This window comes from Scyliorhinus torazame, chromosome 24 (assembly GCF_047496885.1).
Source record: "Scyliorhinus torazame isolate Kashiwa2021f chromosome 24, sScyTor2.1, whole genome shotgun sequence".
Taxonomy (NCBI): Eukaryota; Metazoa; Chordata; class Chondrichthyes; order Carcharhiniformes; family Scyliorhinidae; genus Scyliorhinus; species Scyliorhinus torazame.
The window spans coordinates 20,476,158-20,497,992 of record NC_092730.1 but is presented as its reverse complement, the minus strand read 5'-3'; the positions used below and the strand labels follow the sequence as shown (position 1 = coordinate 20,497,992).

Genomic DNA, 21,835 nt, shown 5'->3' with positions numbered 1-21,835 from the left:
TTTACACTGTCCCCATCAAACACTCCCAGGACAGGTACAGCACGGGGTTAGATACAGAGTAAAGCTCCCTCTACACTGTCCCCATCAAACACTCCCAGGACAGGTACAGCACAGGGTTAGATACAGAGTAAAGCTCCCTCTACACTGTCCCCATGAAACACTCACAGGACAGGTACAGCACGGGGTTAGAAACAGAGTAAAGCTCCCTCTACACTGTCTCCATCAAACACTCCCTGGACAGGTACAGCACGGGGTTAGATACAGAGTAAAGCTCCCTCTACACTGTCCCCATCCAACACTTCCAGGACAGGTACAGCACGGGGTTAGATACAGAGTAAAGCTCCCTCTACACTGTCCCCATCAAACACTCCCAGGGCAGGTACAGCACGGGGTTAGATACAGAGTAAAGCTCCCTCTACATTGTCTCTGTCAAACACTCCCAGGCCAGGTACAGCACGGGGTTAGATACAGAGCAAAGCTCGCTCCACACTGTCCCCATGAAACACTCCCAGGACAGGGACAGCACGGGGTTAGATACAGAGTAAAGGTCCCTCTGCACTGTCCCCACCAAACACTCCCAGGACAGGTACAGCACGGGGTTAGATACAGAGTAAAGCTCCCTCTACACTGTCCCCATCAAACACTCCCAGGACAGGCACAGCACGGGGTTAGATACAGAGTAAAGCTCCCTCTACACTGTCCCCATCAAACACTCCCAGGGCAGGTACAGCACGGGGTTAGATACAGAGTAAAGCTCCCTCTACATTGTCTCTGTCAAACACACCCAGGCCAGGTACAGCACGGGGTTAGATACAGAGCAAAGCTCGCTCCACACTGTCCCCATCAAACACTCCCAGGACAGGTACAGCACGGGGTTCGATGCAGAGTAAAGCGCCCTCTACACTGTCCCCATCAAACACTCCCAGGACAGGTGCAGCACAGGGTTAGATACGGAGTAAAGCTCCCTCTACACTGTCCCCATCAAACACTCACAGGACAGGTACAGCACGGGGTTAGATACAGAGTAAAGCTCCGTTTCCACTGTCCCCATCAAACACTCCCTGGACAGGTACAGCACGGGGTTAGATACAGAGTAAAACTCCCTTTACACTGTCCCCATCAAACACTCCCAGGACAGGTACAGCACGGGGTTAGATACAGAGTAAAGCTCCCTCTACACTGTCCCCATCAAACACTCCCAGGACAGGTACAGCACAGGGTTGGTACAGAGTAAAGCTCCCTCTACACTGTCCCCATCAAACACTCCCTGGACAGGTACAGCACGGGGTTAGATACAGAGTAAAGCTCCCTTTACACTGTCCCCATCAAACACTCCCAGGACAGGGACAGCACGGGGTTAGATACAGAATAAAGCTCCCTCTACACTGTCCCCATCAAACACTCCCAGGACAGGTACAGCACAGGGTTAGATACAGAGTAAAGCCCCCTCTACACTGTCCCCATCAAACACTCACAGGACAGGTACAGCATGGGGTTAGATACAGAGTAAAGCTCCCTCTACACTGTCCCCGTCAAACACTCCCAGGACAGGTACAGCACGGGATTAGATACAGAGTAAAGCTCCCTCTACACTGTCCCCATCAAACACTCCCAGGACAGGTACAGCACGGGGTTAGATACAGAGTAAAGCTCCCTCTACACGGTCCCCATCAAACACTCCCAGGACAGATACAGCACGGGGTTAGATACAGAGTAAAGCTCCCTTTACACTGTCCCCATCAAACACTCCCAGGACAGGTACAGCACGGGGTTAGATACAGAGTAAAGCTCACTCTACACTGTCCCCATCAAACACTCCCAGGACAGGTACAGCACAGGGTTAGATACAGAGTAAAGCTCCCTCTACACTGTCCCCATCAAACACTCACAGGACATGTACAGCACGGGGTTAGATACAGAGTAAAGCTCCCTCTACACTGTCTCCATCAAACACTCCCTGGACAGGTACAGCACGGGGTTAGATACAGAGTAAAGCTCCCTCTACACTGTCCCCATCCAACACTTCCAGGACAGGTACAGCACGGGGTTAGATACAGAGTAAAGCTCCCTCTACACTGTCCCCATCAAACACTCCCAGGGCAGGTACAGCACGGGGTTAGATACAGAGTAAAGTTCCCTCTACATTGTCTCTGTCAAACACTCCCAGGACAGGTACAGCACGGGGTTAGATACAGAGCAAAGCTCGCTCCACACTGTCCCCATCAAACACTCCTAGGACAGGGACAGCACGGGGTTAGATACAGAGTAAAGATCCCTCTACACTGTCCCCACCAAACACTCCCAGGACAGGTACAGCACGGGGTTCGATACAGAGTAAAGCTCCCTCTACACTGTCCCCATCAAACACTCCCAGGACAGGTGCAGCACAGGGTTAGATACGGAGTAAATCTCCCTCTACACTGTCCCCATCAAACACTCACAGGACAGGTACAGCACGGGTTTAGATACAGAGTAAAGCTCCCTCTCCACTGTCCCCATCAAACACTCCCTGGACAGGTACAGCACGGGGTTAGATACAGAGTAAAGCTCCCTCTACACTGTCCCCATCAAACGCTCACAGGACAGGTACAGCACGGGGTTAGATACAGAGTAAAGCTCCCTCTACATTGTCTCTGTCAAACACTCCCAGGACAGGTACAGCACGGGGTTAGGTACAGAGCAAAGCTCGCTCCACACTGTCCCCATCAAACACTCCCAGGACAGGGACAGCACGGGGTTAGATACAGAGTAAAGGTCCCTCTGCACTGTCCCCACCAAACACTCCCAGGACAGGTACAGCACGGAGTTCGATGCAGAGTAAAGCGCCCTCTACACTGTCCCCATCAAACACTCCCAGGACAGGTGCAGCACAGGGTTAGATACGGAGTAAAGCTCCCTCTACACTGTCCCCATCAAACACTCACAGGACAGGTCCAGCACGGGGTTAGATACAGAGTAAAGCTCCCTCTCCACTGTCCCCATCAAACACTCCCTGGACAGGTACAGCACGGGGTTAGATACAGAGTAAAGCTCCCTTTACACTGTCCCCATCAAACACTCCCAGGACAGGTACAGCACGGGGTTAGATACAGAGTAAAGCTCCCTCTACACTGTCTCCATCAAACACTCCCTGGACAGGTACAGCACGGGGTTAGATTCAGAGTAAAGCTCCCTCTACACTGTCCCCATCCAACACTTCCAGGACAGGTACAGCACGGGGTTAGATACAGAGTAAAGCTCCCTCTACACTGTCCCCATCAAACACTCCCAGGGCAGGTACAGCACGGGGTTAGATACAGAGTAAAGCTCCCTCTACATTGTCTCTGTCAAACACTCCCAGGACATGTACAGCACGGGGTTAGATACAGAGCAAAGCTCGCTCCACACTGTCCCCATCAAACACTCCCAGGACAGGGACAGCACGGGGTTAGATACAGAGTAAAGGTCCCTCTGCACTGTCCCCACCAAACACTCCCAGGACAGGTACAGCACGGGGTTCGATGCAGAGTAAAGCGCCCTCTACACTGTCCCCATCAAACACTCCCAGGACAGGTACAGCACAGGGTTAGATACGGAGTAAAGCTCCCTCTACACTGTCCCCATCAAACACTCACAGGACAGGTACAGCACGGGGTTAGATACAGAATAAAGCTCCCTCTCCACTGTCCCCATCAAACACTCCCTGGACAGGTACAGCACGGGGTTAGATACAGAGTAAAGCTCCCTTTACACTGTCCCCATCAAACACTCCCAGGACAGGTACAGCACGGGGTTAGATACAGAGTAAAGCTCCCTCTACACTGTCCCCATCAAACACTCCCAAGACAGGTACAGCACAGGGTTAGATACAGAGTAAAGCTCCCTCTACACTGTCCCCATCAAACACTCCCTGGACAGGTACAGCACGGGGTTAGATACAGAGTAAAGCTCCCTTTGCACTGTCCCCATCAAACACTCCCAGGACAGGGACAGCACGGGGTTAGATACAGAATAAAGCTCCCTCTACACTGTCCCCATCAAACACTCCCAGGACAGGTACAGCACAGGGTTAGATACAGCGTAAAGCTCCCTCTACACTGTCCCCATCAAACACTCACAGGACAGGTACAGCATGGGGTTAGATACAGAGTAAAGCTCCCTCTACACTGTCCCCGTCAAACACTCCCAGGACAGGTACAGCACGGGATTAGATACAGAGTAAAGCTCCCTCTACACTGTCCCCATCAAACACTCCCAGGACAGGTACAGCACGGGGTAAGATACAGAGTAAAGCTCCCTCTACACGGTCCCCATCAAACACTCCCAGGACAGATACAGCACGGGGTTAGATACAGAGTAAAGCTCCCTCTACACTGTCCCCATCAAACACTCCCTGGACAGGTACAGCACGGGGTTAGATACAGAGTAAAGCTCGCTTTACACTGTCCCCATCAAACACTCCCAGGACAGGTACAGCACGGGGTTAGATACAGAGTAAAGCTCACTCTACACTGTCCCCATCAAACACTCCCAGGACAGGTACAGCACAGGGTTAGATACAGAGTAAAGCTCCCTCTACACTGTCCCCATCAAACACTCACAGGACAGGTACAGCACGGGGTTAGATACAGAGTAAAGCTCCCTCTACACTGTCTCCATCAAACACTCCCTGGACAGGTACAGCACGGGGTTAGATACAGAGTAAAGCTCCCTCTACACTGTCCCCATCCAACACTTCCAGGACAGGTACAGCACGGGGTTAGATACAGAGCAAAGCTCGCTCCACACTGTCCCCATCAAACACTCCCAGGACAGGGACAGCACGGGGTTAGATACAGAGTAAAGGTCCCTCTACACTGTCCCCACCAAACACTCCCAGGACAGGTACAGCACGGGGTTCGATACAGAGTAAAGCTCCCTCTACACTGTCCCCATCAAACATTCCCAGGACAGGTGCAGCACAGGGTTAGATACGGAGTAAAGCTCCCTCTACACTGTCCCCATCAAACACTCACAGGACAGGTACAGCACGGGGTTAGATACAGAGTAAAGCTCCCTCTCCACTGTCCCCATCAAACACTCCCTGGACAGGTACAGCATGGGTTTAGATACAGAGTAAAGCTCCCTTTAAACTGTCCCCATCAAACACTCCCAGGACAGGTACAGCACGGGGTTAGATACAGAGTAAAGCTCCCTCTACGCTGTCCCCATCAAACACTCACAGGACAGGTACAGCACGGGGTTAGATAGAGAGTAAAGCTCCCGCTACACTGTCTCCATCAAACACTCCCTGGACAGGTACAGCACGGGGTTAGATACAGAGTAAAGCTCCCTCTACACTGTCCCCATCAAACACTCACAGGACAGGTACAGCATGGGGTTAGATACAGAGTAAAGCTCCCTCTCCACTGTCCCCATCAAACACTCCCTGGACAGGTACAGCACGGGGTTAGATACAGAGTAAAGCTCCCTTTACACTGTCCCCATCAAACTCTCCCAGGACAGGTACAGCACGGTGTTAGATACAGAGTAAAGCTCCCTCTACACTGTCCCCATCAAACACTCCCAGGACAGGTACAGCACAGGGTTAGATACAGAGTAAAGCTCCCTCTACACTGTCCCCATCAAACACTCCCTGGACAGGTACAGCACGGGGTTAGATACAGAGTAAAGCTCCCTTTACACTGTCCCCATCAAACACTCCCAGGACAGGGACAGCACGGGGTTAGATACAGAATAAAGCTCCCTCTACACTGTCCCCATCAAACACTCCCAGGACAGGTACAGCACAGGGTTAGATACAGAGTAAAGCTCCCTCTACACTGTCCCCATCAAACACTCACAGGACAGGTACAGCATGGGGTTAGATACAGAGTAAAGCTCCCTCTACACTGTCCCCGTCAAACACTCCCAGGACAGGTACAGCACGGGATTAGATACAGAGTAAAGCTCCCTCTACACTGTCCCCATCAAACACTCCCAGGACAGTTACAGCACGGGGTTAGATACAGAGTAAAGCTCCCTCTACACGGTCCCCATCAAACACTCCCAGGACAGATACAGCACGGGGTTAGATACAGAGTAAAGCTCCCTCTACACTGTCCCCATCAAACACTCCCTGGACAGGTACAGCACGGGGTTAGATACAGAGTAAAGCTCCCTTTACACTGTCCCCATCAAACACTCCCAGGACAGGTACAGCACGGGGTTAGATACAGAGTAAAGCTCACTCTACACTGTCCCCATCAAACACTCCCAGGACAGGTACAGCACAGGGTTAGATACAGAGTAAAGCTCCCTCTACACTGTCCCCATCAAACACTCACAGGACAGGTACAGCACGGGGTTAGATACAGAGTAAAGCTCCCTCTACACTGTCTCCATCAAACACTCCCTGGACAGGTACAGCACGGGGTTAGATACAGAGTAAAGCTCCCTCTACACTGTCCCCATCCAACACTTCCAGGACAGGTACAGCACGGGGTTAGATACAGAGTAAAGCTCCCTCTACACTGTCCCCATCAAACACTCCCAGGGCAGGTACAGCACGGGGTTAGATACAGAGTAAAGCTCCCTCTACATTGTCTCTGTCAAACACTCCCAGGACAGGTACAGCACGGGGTTAGATACAGAGCAAAGCTCGCTCCACACGGTCCCCATGAAACACTCCCAGGACAGGGACAGCACGGGGTTAGATACAGAGTAAAGGTCCCTCTACACTGTCCCCACCAAACACTCCCAGGACAGGTACAGCACGGGGTTCGATACAGAGTAAAGCTCCCTCTACACTGTCCCCATCAAACACTCCCACGACAGGTGCAGCACAGGGTTAGATACGGAGTAAAGCTCCCTCTACACTGTCCCCATCAAACACTCACAGGACAGGTACAGCACGGGGTTAGATACAGAGTAAAGCTCCCTCTCCACTGTCCCCATCAAACACTCCCTGGACAGGTACAGCACGGGGTTAGATACAGAGTAAAGCTCCCTTTACACTGTCCCCATCAAACACTCCCAGGACAGGTACAGCACGGGGTTAGATACAGAGTAAAGCTCCCTCTACACTGTCCCCATCAAACACTCCCAGGACAGGTACAGCACAGGGTTAGATACAGAGTAAAGCTCCCTCTACACTGTCCCCATCAAACACTCCCTGGACAGGTACAGCACGGGGTTAGATACAGAGTAAAGCTCCCTTTACACTGTCCCCATCAAACACTCCCAGGACAGGGACAGCACAGGGTTAGATACAGAATAAAGCTCCCTCTACACTGTCCCCATCAAACACTCCCAGGACAGGTACAGCACAGGGTTAGATACAGAGTAAAGCTCCCTCTACACTGTCCCCATCAAACACTCACAGGACTGGTACAGCATGGGGTTAGATACAGAGTAAAGCTCCTTCTGCACTGTCCCCGTCAAACACTCCCAGGACAGGTACAGCACGGGATTAGATACAGAGTAAAGCTCCCTCTACACTGTCCCCATCAAACACTCCCTGGACAGGTACAGCACGGGGTTAGATACAGAGTAAAGCTCCCTTTACACTGTCCCCATCAAACACTCCCAGGACAGGTACAGCACGGGGTTAGATACAGAGTAAAGCTCCCTCTACACTGTCCCCATCAAACACTCCCAGGACAGGTACAGCACAGGGTTAGATACAGAGTAAAGCTCCCTCTACACTGTCCCCATCAAACACTCCCTGGGCAGGTACAGCATGGGGTTAGATACAGAGTAAAGCTCCCTCTACACTGTCCCCATCCAACACTTCCAGGACAGGTACAGCACGGGGTTAGATACAGAGTAAAGCTCCCTCTACACTGTCCCCATCAAACACTCCCAGGGCAGGTACAGCACGGGGTTAGATACAGAGTAAAGCTCCCTCTACATTGTCTCTGTCAAACACTCCCAGGACAGGTACAGCACGGGGTTAGATACAGAGCAAAGCTCGCTCCACACTGTCCCCATCAAACACTCCCAGGACAGGGACAGCACGGGGTTCGATACAGAGTAAAGCTCCCTCTACACTGTCTCCATCAAACACTCCCTGGACAGGTACAGCACGGGGTTAGATACAGAGTAAAGCTCCCTCTACACTCTCCCCATCCAACACTTCCAGGACAGGTACAGCACGGGGTTAGATACAGAGTAAAGCTCCCTCTACATTGTCCCCATCAAACACTCCCAGGGCAGGTACAGCACGGGGTTAGATACAGAGTAAAGCTCCCTCTACATTGTCTCTGTCAAACACTCCCAGGACAGGTACAGCACGGGGTTAGATACAGAGCAAAGCTCGCTCCACACTGTCCCCATCAAACACTCCCAGGACAGGGACAGCACGGGGTTAGATACAGAGTAAAGCTCCCTCTACACTGTCCCCACCAAACACTCCCAGGACAGGTACAGCACGGGGTTCGATACAGAGTAAAGCTCCCTCTACACTGTCCCCATCAAACACTCCCAGGACAGGTGCAGCACAGGGTTAGATACAGAGTAAAGCTCCCTCTACACTGTCCCCATCAAACACTCACAGGACAGGTACAGCACGGGGTTAGATACAGAGTAAAGCTCCCTCTACACTGTCCCCATCAAACACTCCCTGGACAGGTACAGCACGGGGTTAGATACAGAGTAAAGCTCCCTTTACACTGTCCCCATCAAACACTCCCAGGACAGGTACAGCACGGGGTTAGATACAGAGTAAAGCTCCCTCTACACTGTCCCCATCAAACACTCCCAGGACAGGTACAGCACAGGGTTAGATACAGAGTAAAGCTCCCTCTACACTGTCCCCATCAAACACTCACAGGACAGGTACAGCACGGGGTTAGATACAGAGTAAAGCTCCCTCTACACTGTCTCCATCAAACACTCCCTGGACAGGTACAGCACGGGGTTAGATACAGAGTAAAGCTCCCTCTACACTGTCCCCATCCAACACACCCAGGACAGGTACAGCACGGAGTTAGATACAGAGTAAAGCTCCCTCTACACTGTCCCCATCAAACACTCCCAGGGCAGGTACAGCACGGGGTTAGATACAGAGTAAAGCTCCCTCTACATTGTCTCTGTCAAACACTCCCAGGACAGGTACAGCACGGGGTTAGATACAGAGCAAAGCTCGCTCCACACTGTCCCCATCAAACACTCCCAGGACAGGGACAGCACGGGGTTAGATACAGAGTAAAGCTCCCTCTACACTGTCCCCACCAAACACTCCCAGGACAGGTACAGCACGGGGTTAGATACAGAGTAAAGCTCCCTCTACACTGTCCCCATCAAACACTCCCAGGACAGGTACAGCACGGGGTTAGATACAGAGCAAAGCTCCCTCTCCACTGTCCCCATCAAACACTCCCAGGGCAGGTACAGCACGGGGTTAGATACAGAGTAAAGCTCCCTCTACATTGTCTCTGTCAAACACTCCCAGGACAGGTACAGCACGGGGTTAGATACAGAGCAAAGCTCGCTCCATACTGTCCCCATCAAACACTCCCAGGACAGGGACAGCACGGGGTTAGATACAGAGTAAAGCTCCCTCTACACTGTCCCCACCAAACACTCCCAGGACAGGTACAGCACGGGGTTCGATACAGAGTAAAGCTCCCTCTACACTGTCCCCATCAAACACTCCCAGGACAGGTGCAGCACAGGGTTAGATACAGAGTAAAGCTCCCTCTACACTGTCCCCATCAAACACTCACAGGACAGGTACAGCACGGGCTTAGATACAGAGTAAAGCTCCCTCTACACTGTCCCCATCAAACACTCCCTGGACAGGTACAGCACGGGGTTAGATACAGAGTAAAGCTCCCTTTACACTGTCCCCATCAAACACTCCCAGGACAGGTACAGCACGGGGTTAGATACAGAGTAAATCTCCCTCTACACTGTCCCCATCAAACACTCCCAGGACAGGTACAGCACAGGGTTAGATACAGAGTAAAGCTCCATCTACACTGTCCCCATCAAACACTCACAGGACAGGTACAGCACGGGGTTAGATACAGAGTAAAGCTCCCTCTACACTGTCTCCATCAAAACACTCCCTGGACAGGTACAGCACGGGGTTAGATACAGAGTAAAGCTCCCTCTACACTGTCCCCATCCAACACACCCAGGACAGGTACAGCACGGAGTTAGATACAGAGTAAAGCTCCCTCTACACTGTCCCCATCAAACACTCCCAGGGCAGGTACAGCACGGGGTTAGATACAGAGTAAAGCTCCCTCTACATTGTCTCTGTCAAACACTCCCAGGACAGGTACAGCACGGGGTTAGATACAGAGCAAAGCTCGCTCCACACTGTCCCCATCAAACACTCCCAGGACAGGGACAGCACGGGGTTAGATACAGAGTAAAGCTCCCTCTACACTGTCCCCACCAAACACTCCCAGGACAGGTACAGCACGGGGTTAGATACAGAGTAAAGCTCCCTCTACACTGTCCCCATCAAACACTCCCAGGACAGGTACAGCACGGGGTTAGATACAGAGCAAAGCTCCCTCTCCACTGTCCCCATCAAACCCTCCCAGGACAGATACAGCACGGGGTTAGATACAGAGTAAAGCTCCCTCTACACTGTCCCCATCAAACACTCCCTGGACAGGTACAGCACGGGGTTAGATACAGAGTAAAGCTCCCTCTACACTGTCCCCATCAAACACTCCCAGGACAGGTGCAGCACAGGGTTAGATACAGAGTAAAGCTCCCTCTACACTGTCCCCATCAAACACTCACAGGACAGGTACAGCACGGGGTTAGATACAGAGTAAAGCTCCCTCTACACTGTCCCCATCATACACTCACAGGACAGGTACAGCACGGGGTTAGATACAGAGTAAAGCTCCCTCTACACTGTCCCCATCAAACACTCCCAGGACAGGTACAGCACGGGGTTAGATAGAGAGTAAAGCTCCCTCTACACTGTCCCCATCAAACACTCCCAGGACAGGTACAGCACAGGGTTAGATACAGAGTAAAGCTCCCTCTACACTGTCCCCATCAAACACTCACAGGACAGGTACAGCACGGGGTTAGATACAGAGTAAAGCTCCCTCTACACTGTCTCCATCAAACACTCCCTGGACAGGTACAGCACGGGGTTAGATACAGAGTAAAGCTCCCTCTACACTGTCCCCATCAAACTCTCCCAGGGCAGGTAAAGCACGGTGTTATATACAGAGTAAGGCTCCCTCTACATTGTCTCTGTCAAACACTCCCAGGACAGGTACAGCACGGGGTTAGATACAGAGCAAAGCTCGCTCCACACTGTCCCCATCAAACACTCCCAGGACAGGGACAGCACGGGGTTAGATTCAGAGTAAAGCTCCCTCTACACTGTCCCCACCAAACACTCCCAGGACTGGGACAGCACGGGGTTAGATACAGAGTAAAGCTCCCTCTACACTATCCCCACCAAACACTCCCAGGACAGGTACAGCACGGGGTTAGATACAGAGTAAAGCTCCCTCTACACTGTCCCCATCAAACACTCCCAGGACAGGTACAGCACGGGGTTAGATACAGAGTAAAGCTCCCGCTACACTATCCCCATCAAACACTCCCAGGGGAGGTACAGCATGGGGTTAGATACAGAGTAAAGCTCCCTCTACACTGTCCCCACACCAAACACTCCCAGGACTGGGACAGCACGGGGTTAGATACAGAGTAAAGCTCCCTCTACACTGTCCCCCATCAAACACTCCCAGGACAGGTACAGCACAGGGTTAGATACAGAGTAAAGCTCCCTCTACACTGTCCCCACCAAACACTCCCAGGACAGGTACAGCACGGGGTTAGATACAGAGTAAAGCTCCCTCTACACTGCCCCCACCAAACACTCCCAGGACAGGTACAGCACGGGGTTAGATACAGAGTAAATCTCCCTCTACACTGTCCCCATCAAACACTCCCAGGACAGGTACAGCACGGGGTTAGATACCGAGTAAAGTTCCCTCTACACTGTCCCCATCAAACACTCCCAGGACAGGTACAGCACGGGATTAGATACAGAGTAAATCTCCCTCTACACTGTCCCCATCAAACACTCCCAGGACAGGTACAGCACGGGGTTAGATACAGAGTAAATCTCCCTCTACACTGTCCCCATCAAACACTCCCAGGACAGGTACAGCACGGGGTTAGATACCGAGTAAAGTTCCCTCTACACTGTCCCCATCAAACACTCCCAGGACAGATACAGCACGGGGTTAGATACAGAGTAAAGCTCCCTCTACACTGTCCCCCATCAAACACTCCCAGGACAGGTACAGCACAGGGTTAGATACAGAGTAAAGCTCCCTCTACACTGTCCCCACCAAACACTCCCAGGACAGGTACAGCACGGGGTTAGATACAGAGTAAAGCTCCCTCTACACTGTCCCCACCAAACACTCCCAGGACAGGTACAGCACGGGGTTAGATACAGAGTAAAGCTCCCTCTACACTGTCCCCATCAAACACTCCCAGGACAGGTACAGCACGGGGTTAGATACAGAGCAAAGCTCCCTCTCCACTGTCCCCATCAAACCCTCCCAGGACAGATACAGCACGGGGTTAGATACAGAGTAAAGCTCCCTCTACACTGTCCCCATCAAACACTCCCTGGACAGGTACAGCACGGGGTTAGATACAGAGTAAAGCTCCCTCTACACTGTCCCCATCAAACACTCCCAGGACAGGTGCAGCACAGGGTTAGATACAGAGTAAAGCTCCCTCTACACTGTCCCCATCAAACACTCACAGGACAGGTACAGCACGGGGTTAGATACAGAGTAAAGCTCCCTCTACACTGTCCCCATCATACACTCACAGGACAGGTACAGCACGGGGTTAGATACAGAGTAAAGCTCCCTCTACACTGTCCCCATCAAACACTCCCAGGACAGGTACAGCACGGGGTTAGATAGAGAGTAAAGCTCCCTCTACACTGTCCCCATCAAACACTCCCAGGACAGGTACAGCACAGGGTTAGATACAGAGTAAAGCTCCCTCTACACTGTCCCCATCAAACACTCACAGGACAGGTACAGCACGGGGTTAGATACAGAGTAAAGCTCCCTCTACACTGTCTCCATCAAACACTCCCTGGACAGGTACAGCACGGGGTTAGATACAGAGTAAAGCTCCCTCTACACTGTCCCCATCAAACTCTCCCAGGGCAGGTAAAGCACGGTGTTATATACAGAGTAAGGCTCCCTCTACATTGTCTCTGTCAAACACTCCCAGGACAGGTACAGCACGGGGTTAGATACAGAGCAAAGCTCGCTCCACACTGTCCCCATCAAACACTCCCAGGACAGGGACAGCACGGGGTTAGATTCAGAGTAAAGCTCCCTCTACACTGTCCCCACCAAACACTCCCAGGACTGGGACAGCACGGGGTTAGATACAGAGTAAAGCTCCCTCTACACTGTCCCCACCAAACACTCCCAGGACAGGTACAGCACGGGGTTAGATACAGAGTAAAGCTCCCTCTACACTGTCCCCATCAAACACTCCCAGGACAGGTACAGCACGGGGTTAGATACAGAGTAAAGCTCCCGCTACACTATCCCCATCAAACACTCCCAGGGGAGGTACAGCATGGGGTTAGATACAGAGTAAAGCTCCCTCTACACTGTCCCCACACCAAACACTCCCAGGACTGGGACAGCACGGGGTTAGATACAGAGTAAAGCTCCCTCTACACTGTCCCCCATCAAACACTCCCAGGACAGGTACAGCACAGGGTTAGATACAGAGTAAAGCTCCCTCTACACTGTCCCCACCAAACACTCCCAGGACAGGTACAGCACGGGGTTAGATACAGAGTAAAGCTCCCTCTACACTGCCCCCACCAAACACTCCCAGGACAGGTACAGCACGGGGTTAGATACAGAGTAAATCTCCCTCTACACTGTCCCCATCAAACACTCCCAGGACAGGTACAGCACGGGGTTAGATACCGAGTAAAGTTCCCTCTACACTGTCCCCATCAAACACTCCCAGGACAGGTACAGCACGGGATTAGATACAGAGTAAATCTCCCTCTACACTGTCCCCATCAAACACTCCCAGGACAGGTACAGCACGGGGTTAGATACAGAGTAAATCTCCCTCTACACTGTCCCCATCAAACACTCCCAGGACAGGTACAGCACGGGGTTAGATACCGAGTAAAGTTCCCTCTACACTGTCCCCATCAAACACTCCCAGGACAGATACAGCACGGGGTTAGATACAGAGTAAAGCTCCCTCTACACTGTCCCCCATCAAACACTCCCAGGACAGGTACAGCACAGGGTTAGATACAGAGTAAAGCTCCCTCTACACTGTCCCCACCAAACACTCCCAGGACAGGTACAGCACGGGGTTAGATACAGAGTAAAGCTCCCTCTACACTGCCCCCACCAAACACTCCCAGGACAGGTACAGCACGGGGTTAGTTACAGAGTAAATCTCCCTCTACACTGTCCCCATCAAACACTCCCAGGACAGGTACAGCACGGGGTTAGATACCGAGTAAAGTTCCCTCTACACTGCCCCCATCAAACACTCGCAGGACAGGTACAGCACGGGGTTAGATACAGAGTAAAGCTCCCTCTATACTGCCCCCATCAAACACTCCCAGGACAGGTACAGCACGGGGTTAGATACAGAGTAAAGTTCCCTCTACACCTTCATCTTTGGTGATCTTTTACCCATTCTCGGCCTCCTGGATAATAACAGCTGCCACTCCTGGATGAACTGTTGGCCGCGACTTGAGGTTGAGACACAGTGTCCCCCTCAGGTCTCTTCTGTGAGTTCCTGTCCTGTGTGAACGTCACCAGGTTAGGTACCTAGCCCACTCTGCTGGTGAGGTGTGAGAGAGAGTGTGGAGAGAGAGAGGGTGTGCGAGACAGAGAGATAGAGAGAGAGAGAGGGCGATTCTCCGAGCCCCGCGCCGGGGAATCGCCGCAACCACGCCCTGCGCCCCCGGCGCCGGCGCGCGATTCTCCGAGGTGCGCCGATACGACAGAGTCCCGCCAGCGCCCTACACCCCTGGTCGCTGCCACCGGGAACTCTGCGGGAACGGCAGGGGGCCGGCCTGTGTGTGGGGGAGGGGGGCTCCTTCACCGGGGTGGGGCCACCGAGGGGGTCCGGCCCGCGATCGAGGCCCACCGATCGACGGGCCGCCCTCTCCTCCCCCCCCCACCCCCCCCGCGGCCGGCCCCTGGACCCTCACGGAGCCGGAGCCACTGCGCGTGCGCGGGTTGGCGCGGCCTAACTGCGCATGCCGGGGTTGGCAGGGCGACCATTCGCCGCCGGGAAGGGTGGCTGGAAGCGGCGTGAACCATTCCGGCGCCATGCTGGCCCCCTGCGGGGGACAGAATCGGTCGTCCCCGTGCCTCACTGCGAAGCCTATCCTGACTAGGCCCCAGCTCGATATTTCCCCAAAGTGGCAGGGGGGGCGGGGCCCGACGGGGGCAGGGGGTCAGCCGGAATCCCCGGGAAGGATATAATTTGAGGAGCTTTCCCACCAGCTGGGTCGAGGGCAGGTACCACTGGTGCATCATCAGGAACATGCGAGGGTGAAGCTGGTTGCCCAGTCTGCCGCCGTCATCTGGAATGGAAGAGGAGAGAGAGAGATAGTTAAACGGCAATGACACCCAACACAGCACAACACACGATCCAGTTGTCCCGGAGCACGTTGTCCCACCGTGCTGGACTGCAGTCACTGTCACTATGGTGACCAAACCGGTCGGCCATTTTGAAGAACGGCAATGAATCAGAGGTGAGGCAATTGATCGCACTGTCTTAATTGACGGAGGAATGGTGACCTCAGGGCATTGGGGAGATAGTGTTGGCGGGGCCCTTAATAACAGGGAGAGACCATTCAGTCCATTGACACAGCTCTCCCTGAATATTAAGTCAATCTCTCTGATTCTCTGCCCTTCCTCATAACCAAATTCTTCCACTGTCTCTCTCTGTCTCTCTGTCTCTTGATGTGGAGATGCCGGCCTTGGACTGGGGTGAGCACAGTACAAAGTCTTACAACACCAGGTTACCTGAGGAAGGAGCAGGTCTCTGCCTCTTCACAGTCTCTCTCTCTCTCTCCATCTTCACAGTCTCTCTCTCTGTCTCTCTATCTGTCTCTCGCGCTCTGTCTCTCTCTCTCTGTCTGTCTCTCTCTGTCTGTCTCTCTCTCTCTCTCTGTCTCTCTTTCTGTCTCTCTCTTCACAGTCTCTCTCTCTCTCTCTGTCTCTCTTTCTGTCTCTCTCTTCACAGTCTCTCTGTCTCTCTATCTGTTTCTCGCTCTCTGTCTCTCTCTTTGTCTGTCTCTCTCTTCACAGTCTCTCTCTCTCTCCCTGTCTCTCTTTCTGTCTCTCTCTCTCTTCACAGTCTCTCTCTCTCTCTCTCTTCACAGTCTCTCTGTCTCTCTATCTGTCTCTCGCTCTCTGTCTCTCTCTCTTTGTCTGTCTGTCTCTCTCTCTCTGTCTCTCTGACTCTCTCTTCACAGTCTCTCTCTCTCTCCCTGTCTCTCTTTCTGTCTCTCTCTCTTCACAGTCTCTCTCTCTCTCCCTGTCTCTCTTTCTGCCTCTCTCTCTCTGTCTCTCTTTCTCTGCCTGTCTCTCTCTGCCTCTCTCTCTGCCTCTCTCTCTTCAGTCTCTCTCTCTCTCTCCCTGTCTCTCTTTCTGCCTCTCTCTCTCTGTCTCTCTTTCTCTGTCTGTCTCTCTCTCTGCCTCTCTCTCTTCACAGTCTCTCTCTCTCTCCCTGTCTCTCTATCTGTCTCTCTCTCTCTGTCTCTCTCTCTCTCTCTCTGCCTCTCTCTCTTCACAGTCTCTCTCTCTCTCTCCCTGTCTCTCTTTCCGTCTCTCTGTCTCTCTGCCTCTCTCTCTTCACAGTCTCTCTCTCTCTCTCTCTCCCTGTCTCTCTGTCTGTCTGTCTCTCTCTCTCTGTCTCTCTGTCTGTCTCTCTCTCTCTCTCTCTCTGCCTCTCTCTCGTCACAGTCTCTCTCTCTCTCTCTCTCTCTCTCTCTCTCCCTGTCTCTCTTTCTGTCTCTCTCTCTCTCTGTCTCTCTCTCTTCACAGTCTCCCTCTCCCCCTTTAAGGTAGATAAGTCCCCAGGGCCTGATGGGATCTACCTCAGAATACTGAAGGAGGCTAGAGAGGAAATTGCTGAGGCCTTGCCAGAAATCTTTGGATCCTCACTGTCTTCAGGGGATGTCCCGGAGGACTGGAGAATAGCCAATGTTGTTCCTCTGTTTAAGAAGGGTAGCAAGGATAACCCCGGGAACTACAGGCCGGTGAGCCTTACTTCAGTGGTAGGGAAATTACTGGAGAGAATTCTTCGAGACAGGATCTACTCCCATTTGGAAGCAAATGGACGTATTAGCGAGAGGCAGCATGGTTTTGTGAAGGGAAGGTCGTGTCTCACTAACTTGATAGAGTTTTTGGAAGAGGTCACAAAGATGATTGATGCAGGTAGGGCAGTGGATGTTGTCTATATGGACTTCAGTAAGGCCTTTGACAAGGTCCCTCATGCCAGACTGGTACAAAAGGTGAAGTCACACGGGATCAGGGGTGAGCTGGCAAGGTGGATACAGAACTGGCTAGGTCATGGAAGGCAGAGAGTAGCAATGGAAGGATGCTTTTCTAATTGGAGGGCTGTGACCAGTGGTGTTCCGTAGGGATCAGTGCTGGGGCCTTTGCTCTTTGTAGTATATACAAATGATTTGGTGGAAAATGTAACTGGTCTGATTAGTAAGTTTGCAGACGACACAAAGGTTGGTGGAATTGCGGATAGCGATGAGGACGGTCAGAGGATACAGCAGGGTTTAGACCGTTTGGAGACTTGGCCGGAGAGATGGCAGATCGAGTTTAATCTCGACAAATGTGAGGTATTGCATTTTGGAAGGTCTAATGCAGGTAGGGAATATACAGTGAATAGTGGAACCCTCAAGAGTATTGACAGTCAGAGAGATCTAGGTATATAGGTCCACAGGTCACTGAAAGGGGCAACACAGGTGGAGAAGGTAGTCAAGAAGGCATACGGCATGCTTGCCTTCATTGGCCGGGGCATTGAGTATAAGAATTGGCAAGTCATGTTGCAGCTGTATAGAACCTTAGTTAGGCCGCACTTGGAGTATAGTGTTCAATTCTGGTCGCCACACTACCAGAAGGATGTGGAGGCTTTAGAGAGGGTGCAAAAGAGATTTACCAGAATGTTGCCGGGTATGGAGGGCATTAGCTATGAGGAGCGGTTGAATAAACTCGGTTTGTTCTCACTGGAATGAAGGAGGTTGAGGGGCGACCTGATAGAGGTATACAAAATTATGAGGGGCATAGACAGAGTGGATAGTCAGAGGCTTTTCCCCAGGGTAGATGGGTCAATTACTAGGGGGCATAGGTTTAAGGTGAGAGGGGCAAGGTTTAGAGGAGATGTACGAGGCAAGTTTTTTACACAGAGGGTAGTGGGTGCCTGGAACTTGCTGCCGGAGGAGGTGGTGGAAGCAGGGACGATAGTGACGTTTAAGGGGCATCTTGACAAATACATGAATAGGATGGGAATAGAGGGATACGGACCCAGGAAGTGTAGAAGATTGTAGTTTAGTCGGGCAGCATGGTCGGCACGGGCTTGGAGGGCCGAAGGGCCTGTTCCTCTGCTGTACTTTTCTATGTTCTGTGTCTCTGTCTCTCTCCCTTCTCAAGCAGAAGTTCAGAGTTCGAATCCCACACCAATGTTGAACGGCGGGGCAGGATTCCACGACAGCAAAACTGGCGTTGAACCTGGTCCGATTCAGCGCCCGTGGAGGGGCTGGAACCGGCGTCGCGCGGAACGCAGTCCATCCCAATGAGAATTCGCTGGTCCGTGATTGACACTGGGGAGGCGGACACGTTGCAGCCACATGTACACATTACACTCCCCACTGCTTATTTTGCGGGATCTTGCTGTGCAAGCACTGGCGGGCAATCTGGAACGTCTGAGTGTCTGAAAAGCCGCTTGCGTCTCGCTCTCAGTTGCAGGCACATCGCAAAGCCTCACCCTCAGTCTGAATGATTCAGTGAGAGAGACCCGGAGAGACACGAAGGGAGGCACAGAGGGACCCGCCAAGGGACGAGGCAGGCGGGGGTGAGGGTAGGACCGACGGGGACTGGGGGAGAGAGACACAGACAGGGGGAGGGGGATAGAGACAGACGGGGACTGGGGGAGACAGACGGGGCTGGGGAGAGAGATGGGGACTGGGAGAGAGACAGACGGGGACTGGGAGAGAGAGACAGACGGCGACTGGGGGGAGAGACAGACGGGGACTGGGGGAGAGACAGACGGGGACTGGGGGAGAGACAGACGGGGACTGGGGGAGAGAGACAGACGGGGACTGGGGGAGAGACAGACGGGGACTGGGGAGAGACAGACGGGTGCTGGGGAGAGAGACAGACGGGTGCTGGGGAGAGAGACAGACGGGTGCTGGGGAGAGAGACAGATGGGTGCTGGGGGAGAGAGACAGGCAGGGACTGGGGAGAGAGACAGACGGGGACTGAGGGAGAGACAGACAGGGACTGGGGGAGAGACAGACGGGGACTGGGGGAGAGACAGACAGGGACTGGGGGAGAGACAGACGGGGACTGGGGGAGAGACAGACGGGGACTGGGGGAGAGACAGACAGGGACTGGGGGAGAGACAGACGGGGACTGGGGGAGAGACAGACGGGGACTGGGGGAGAGAGACAGACGGGGACTGGGGGAGAGACAGACATGGACTGGGGGAGAGACAGACGGGGACTGGGGGAGAGACAGACGGGGACTGGGGGAGAGAGACAGACGGGGACTGGGGGAGAGAGACAGGCAGGGACTGGGGAGAGAGACAGACGGGGACTGAGGGAGAGACAGACAGGGACTGGGGGAGAGACAGACGGGGACTGGGGGAGAGACAGACAGGGACTGGGGGAGAGACAGACGGGGACTGGGGGAGAGACAGACGGGGACTGGGGAGAGAGACAGACGGGGACTGGGGGAGAGAGACAGACGGGGACTGGGGAGAGAGACAGACGGGGACTGGGGAGAGAGACAGACGGGGACTGGGGGAGAGAGACAGACGGGGACTGGGGAGAGAGACAGACGGGGACTGGGTGAGAGACAGACAGGGACTGGGGGAGAGACAGACGGGGACTGGGGGAGAGACAGACGGGGACTGGGGAGAGAGACAGACGGGGACTGGGGGAGAGAGACAGACGGGGACTGGGGAGAGAGACAGACGGGGACTGGGGAGAGAGACAGACGGGGACTGGGGGAGAGAGACAGACGGGGACTGGGGAGAGAGACAGACGGGGACTGGGTGAGAGAGACAGACGGGGACTGGGGAGAGAGACAGACGGGGACTGGTGGAGAGACAGACAGGGACTGGGGGAGAGACAGACGGGGACTGGGGGAGAGATAGACGGGGACTGGGGGAGAGACAGACGGGGACTGGGGGGAGACAGACGGGTACTGGGGGAGAGACAGACGGGGACTGGGGGAGAGACTGACGGGGACTGGGGGAGAGACAGACGGGGACTGGGGGAGAGACAGACGGGGACTGGGGGAGAGACAGACGGGGACTGGGGGAGAGACAGCCGAGGACTGGGGGAGAGACAGACGGGGACTGGGGGAGAGACAGACGGAGACTGGGGGGGAGACAGACGGGGACTGGGGGAGAGATAGACGGGGACTGGGGGAGAGACAGACGGGGACTGGGGGGAGACAGACGGGGACTGGGGGAGAGATAGACGGGGACTGGGGGAGAGACAGACGGGGACTGGGGGAGAGATAGACGGGGACTGGGGGAGAGACAGACGGGGACTGGGGGGAGAGACAGACGGGGACTGGGTGAGACAGACAGATGGGGACTGGGGGGAGAGACAGACGGGGACTGGGGGAGACAGACGGGGGCTGGGGAGAGAGATGGGGACTGGGAGAGAGACAGACGGGGACTGGGAGAGAGAGACAGACGGCGACTGGGGGGAGAGAGACAGACGGGGACAGGGGGAGACAGACAGATGGGGACTGGGGGGGAGACAGACGGGTGCTGGGGGAGAGACAGACAGGGACTGGGGGAGAGACAGACGGGGACTGGGGGAGATAGACAGACGGGGACTGGGGGAGAGACAGACGGGGACTGGGGGAGATAGACAGACAGGGACTGGGGGAGAGACAGACGGGGACTGGGGGAGATAGACAGACGGGTACTGGGGGCGAGACAGACAGGTGCTGGGGGAGAGAGACAGACAGGGACAGGGGGAGACAGAAGGGTGCTGGGGGAGAGAGACAGACGGGGACTGGGGGAGAAAGGCAGACAGGGGACTGGGGTAGAGGGACAGACGGGGACTGGGGGAGAGAGTCAGACGGGGACTGGGGGAGACAGACAGGTGCTGGGGGAGAGAGTCAGACAGGGACAGGGGGAGACAGAAGGGTGCTGGGGGAGAGAGACAGACGGGGACTGGGGGAGAAAGGCAGACAGGGGACTGGGGTAGAGGGACAGACGGGGACTGGGGGAGAGAGACAGATGGGGACTGGGGGAGAGAGACAGACGGGGACTGGGGGAGAGAGTCAGACGGGGACTGGGGGAGACAGACGGGGGCTGGGGGAAAGAGATAGACGGAGACTGGGGGATAGCAATGAAATTAAAGTCGCTTATTGTCACAAGTAGGCTTCAAATGAAGTTACTGTGAAAAGCCCCTAGTCGCCACATTCCGGCGCCTGTTCGGGGAGGCTGGTACGGGAATTGAACCGTGCTGCTGGCCTGCCTTGGTCTGCTTTAAAAGCCAGCGATTTAGCCCTGTGCTAAACCACATGGGAACTGGGTGAGAGACAGACGGGGACTGGGGGAGAGAGATATTCGGGGGCTGGGGGAG

At 54.0% G+C, this 21,835-nt stretch overlaps 1 protein-coding gene across 2 annotated transcripts in view; it reads right to left on the bottom strand.

Moving 5' to 3' along the window:
- LOC140399947 (RAS guanyl-releasing protein 2) overlaps window positions 1-21,835 on the bottom strand; it is a 197,946-nt gene that overhangs the window by 111,445 nt on the left and 64,666 nt on the right. For both annotated transcript variants that reach the window (XM_072489435.1, XM_072489434.1), the window contains exon 3: window positions 15,466-15,568. In XM_072489435.1, the coding sequence (XP_072345536.1) occupies window positions 15,466-15,568 (103 nt within the window). The remainder of the gene's footprint in view (window positions 1-15,465; window positions 15,569-21,835) is intronic.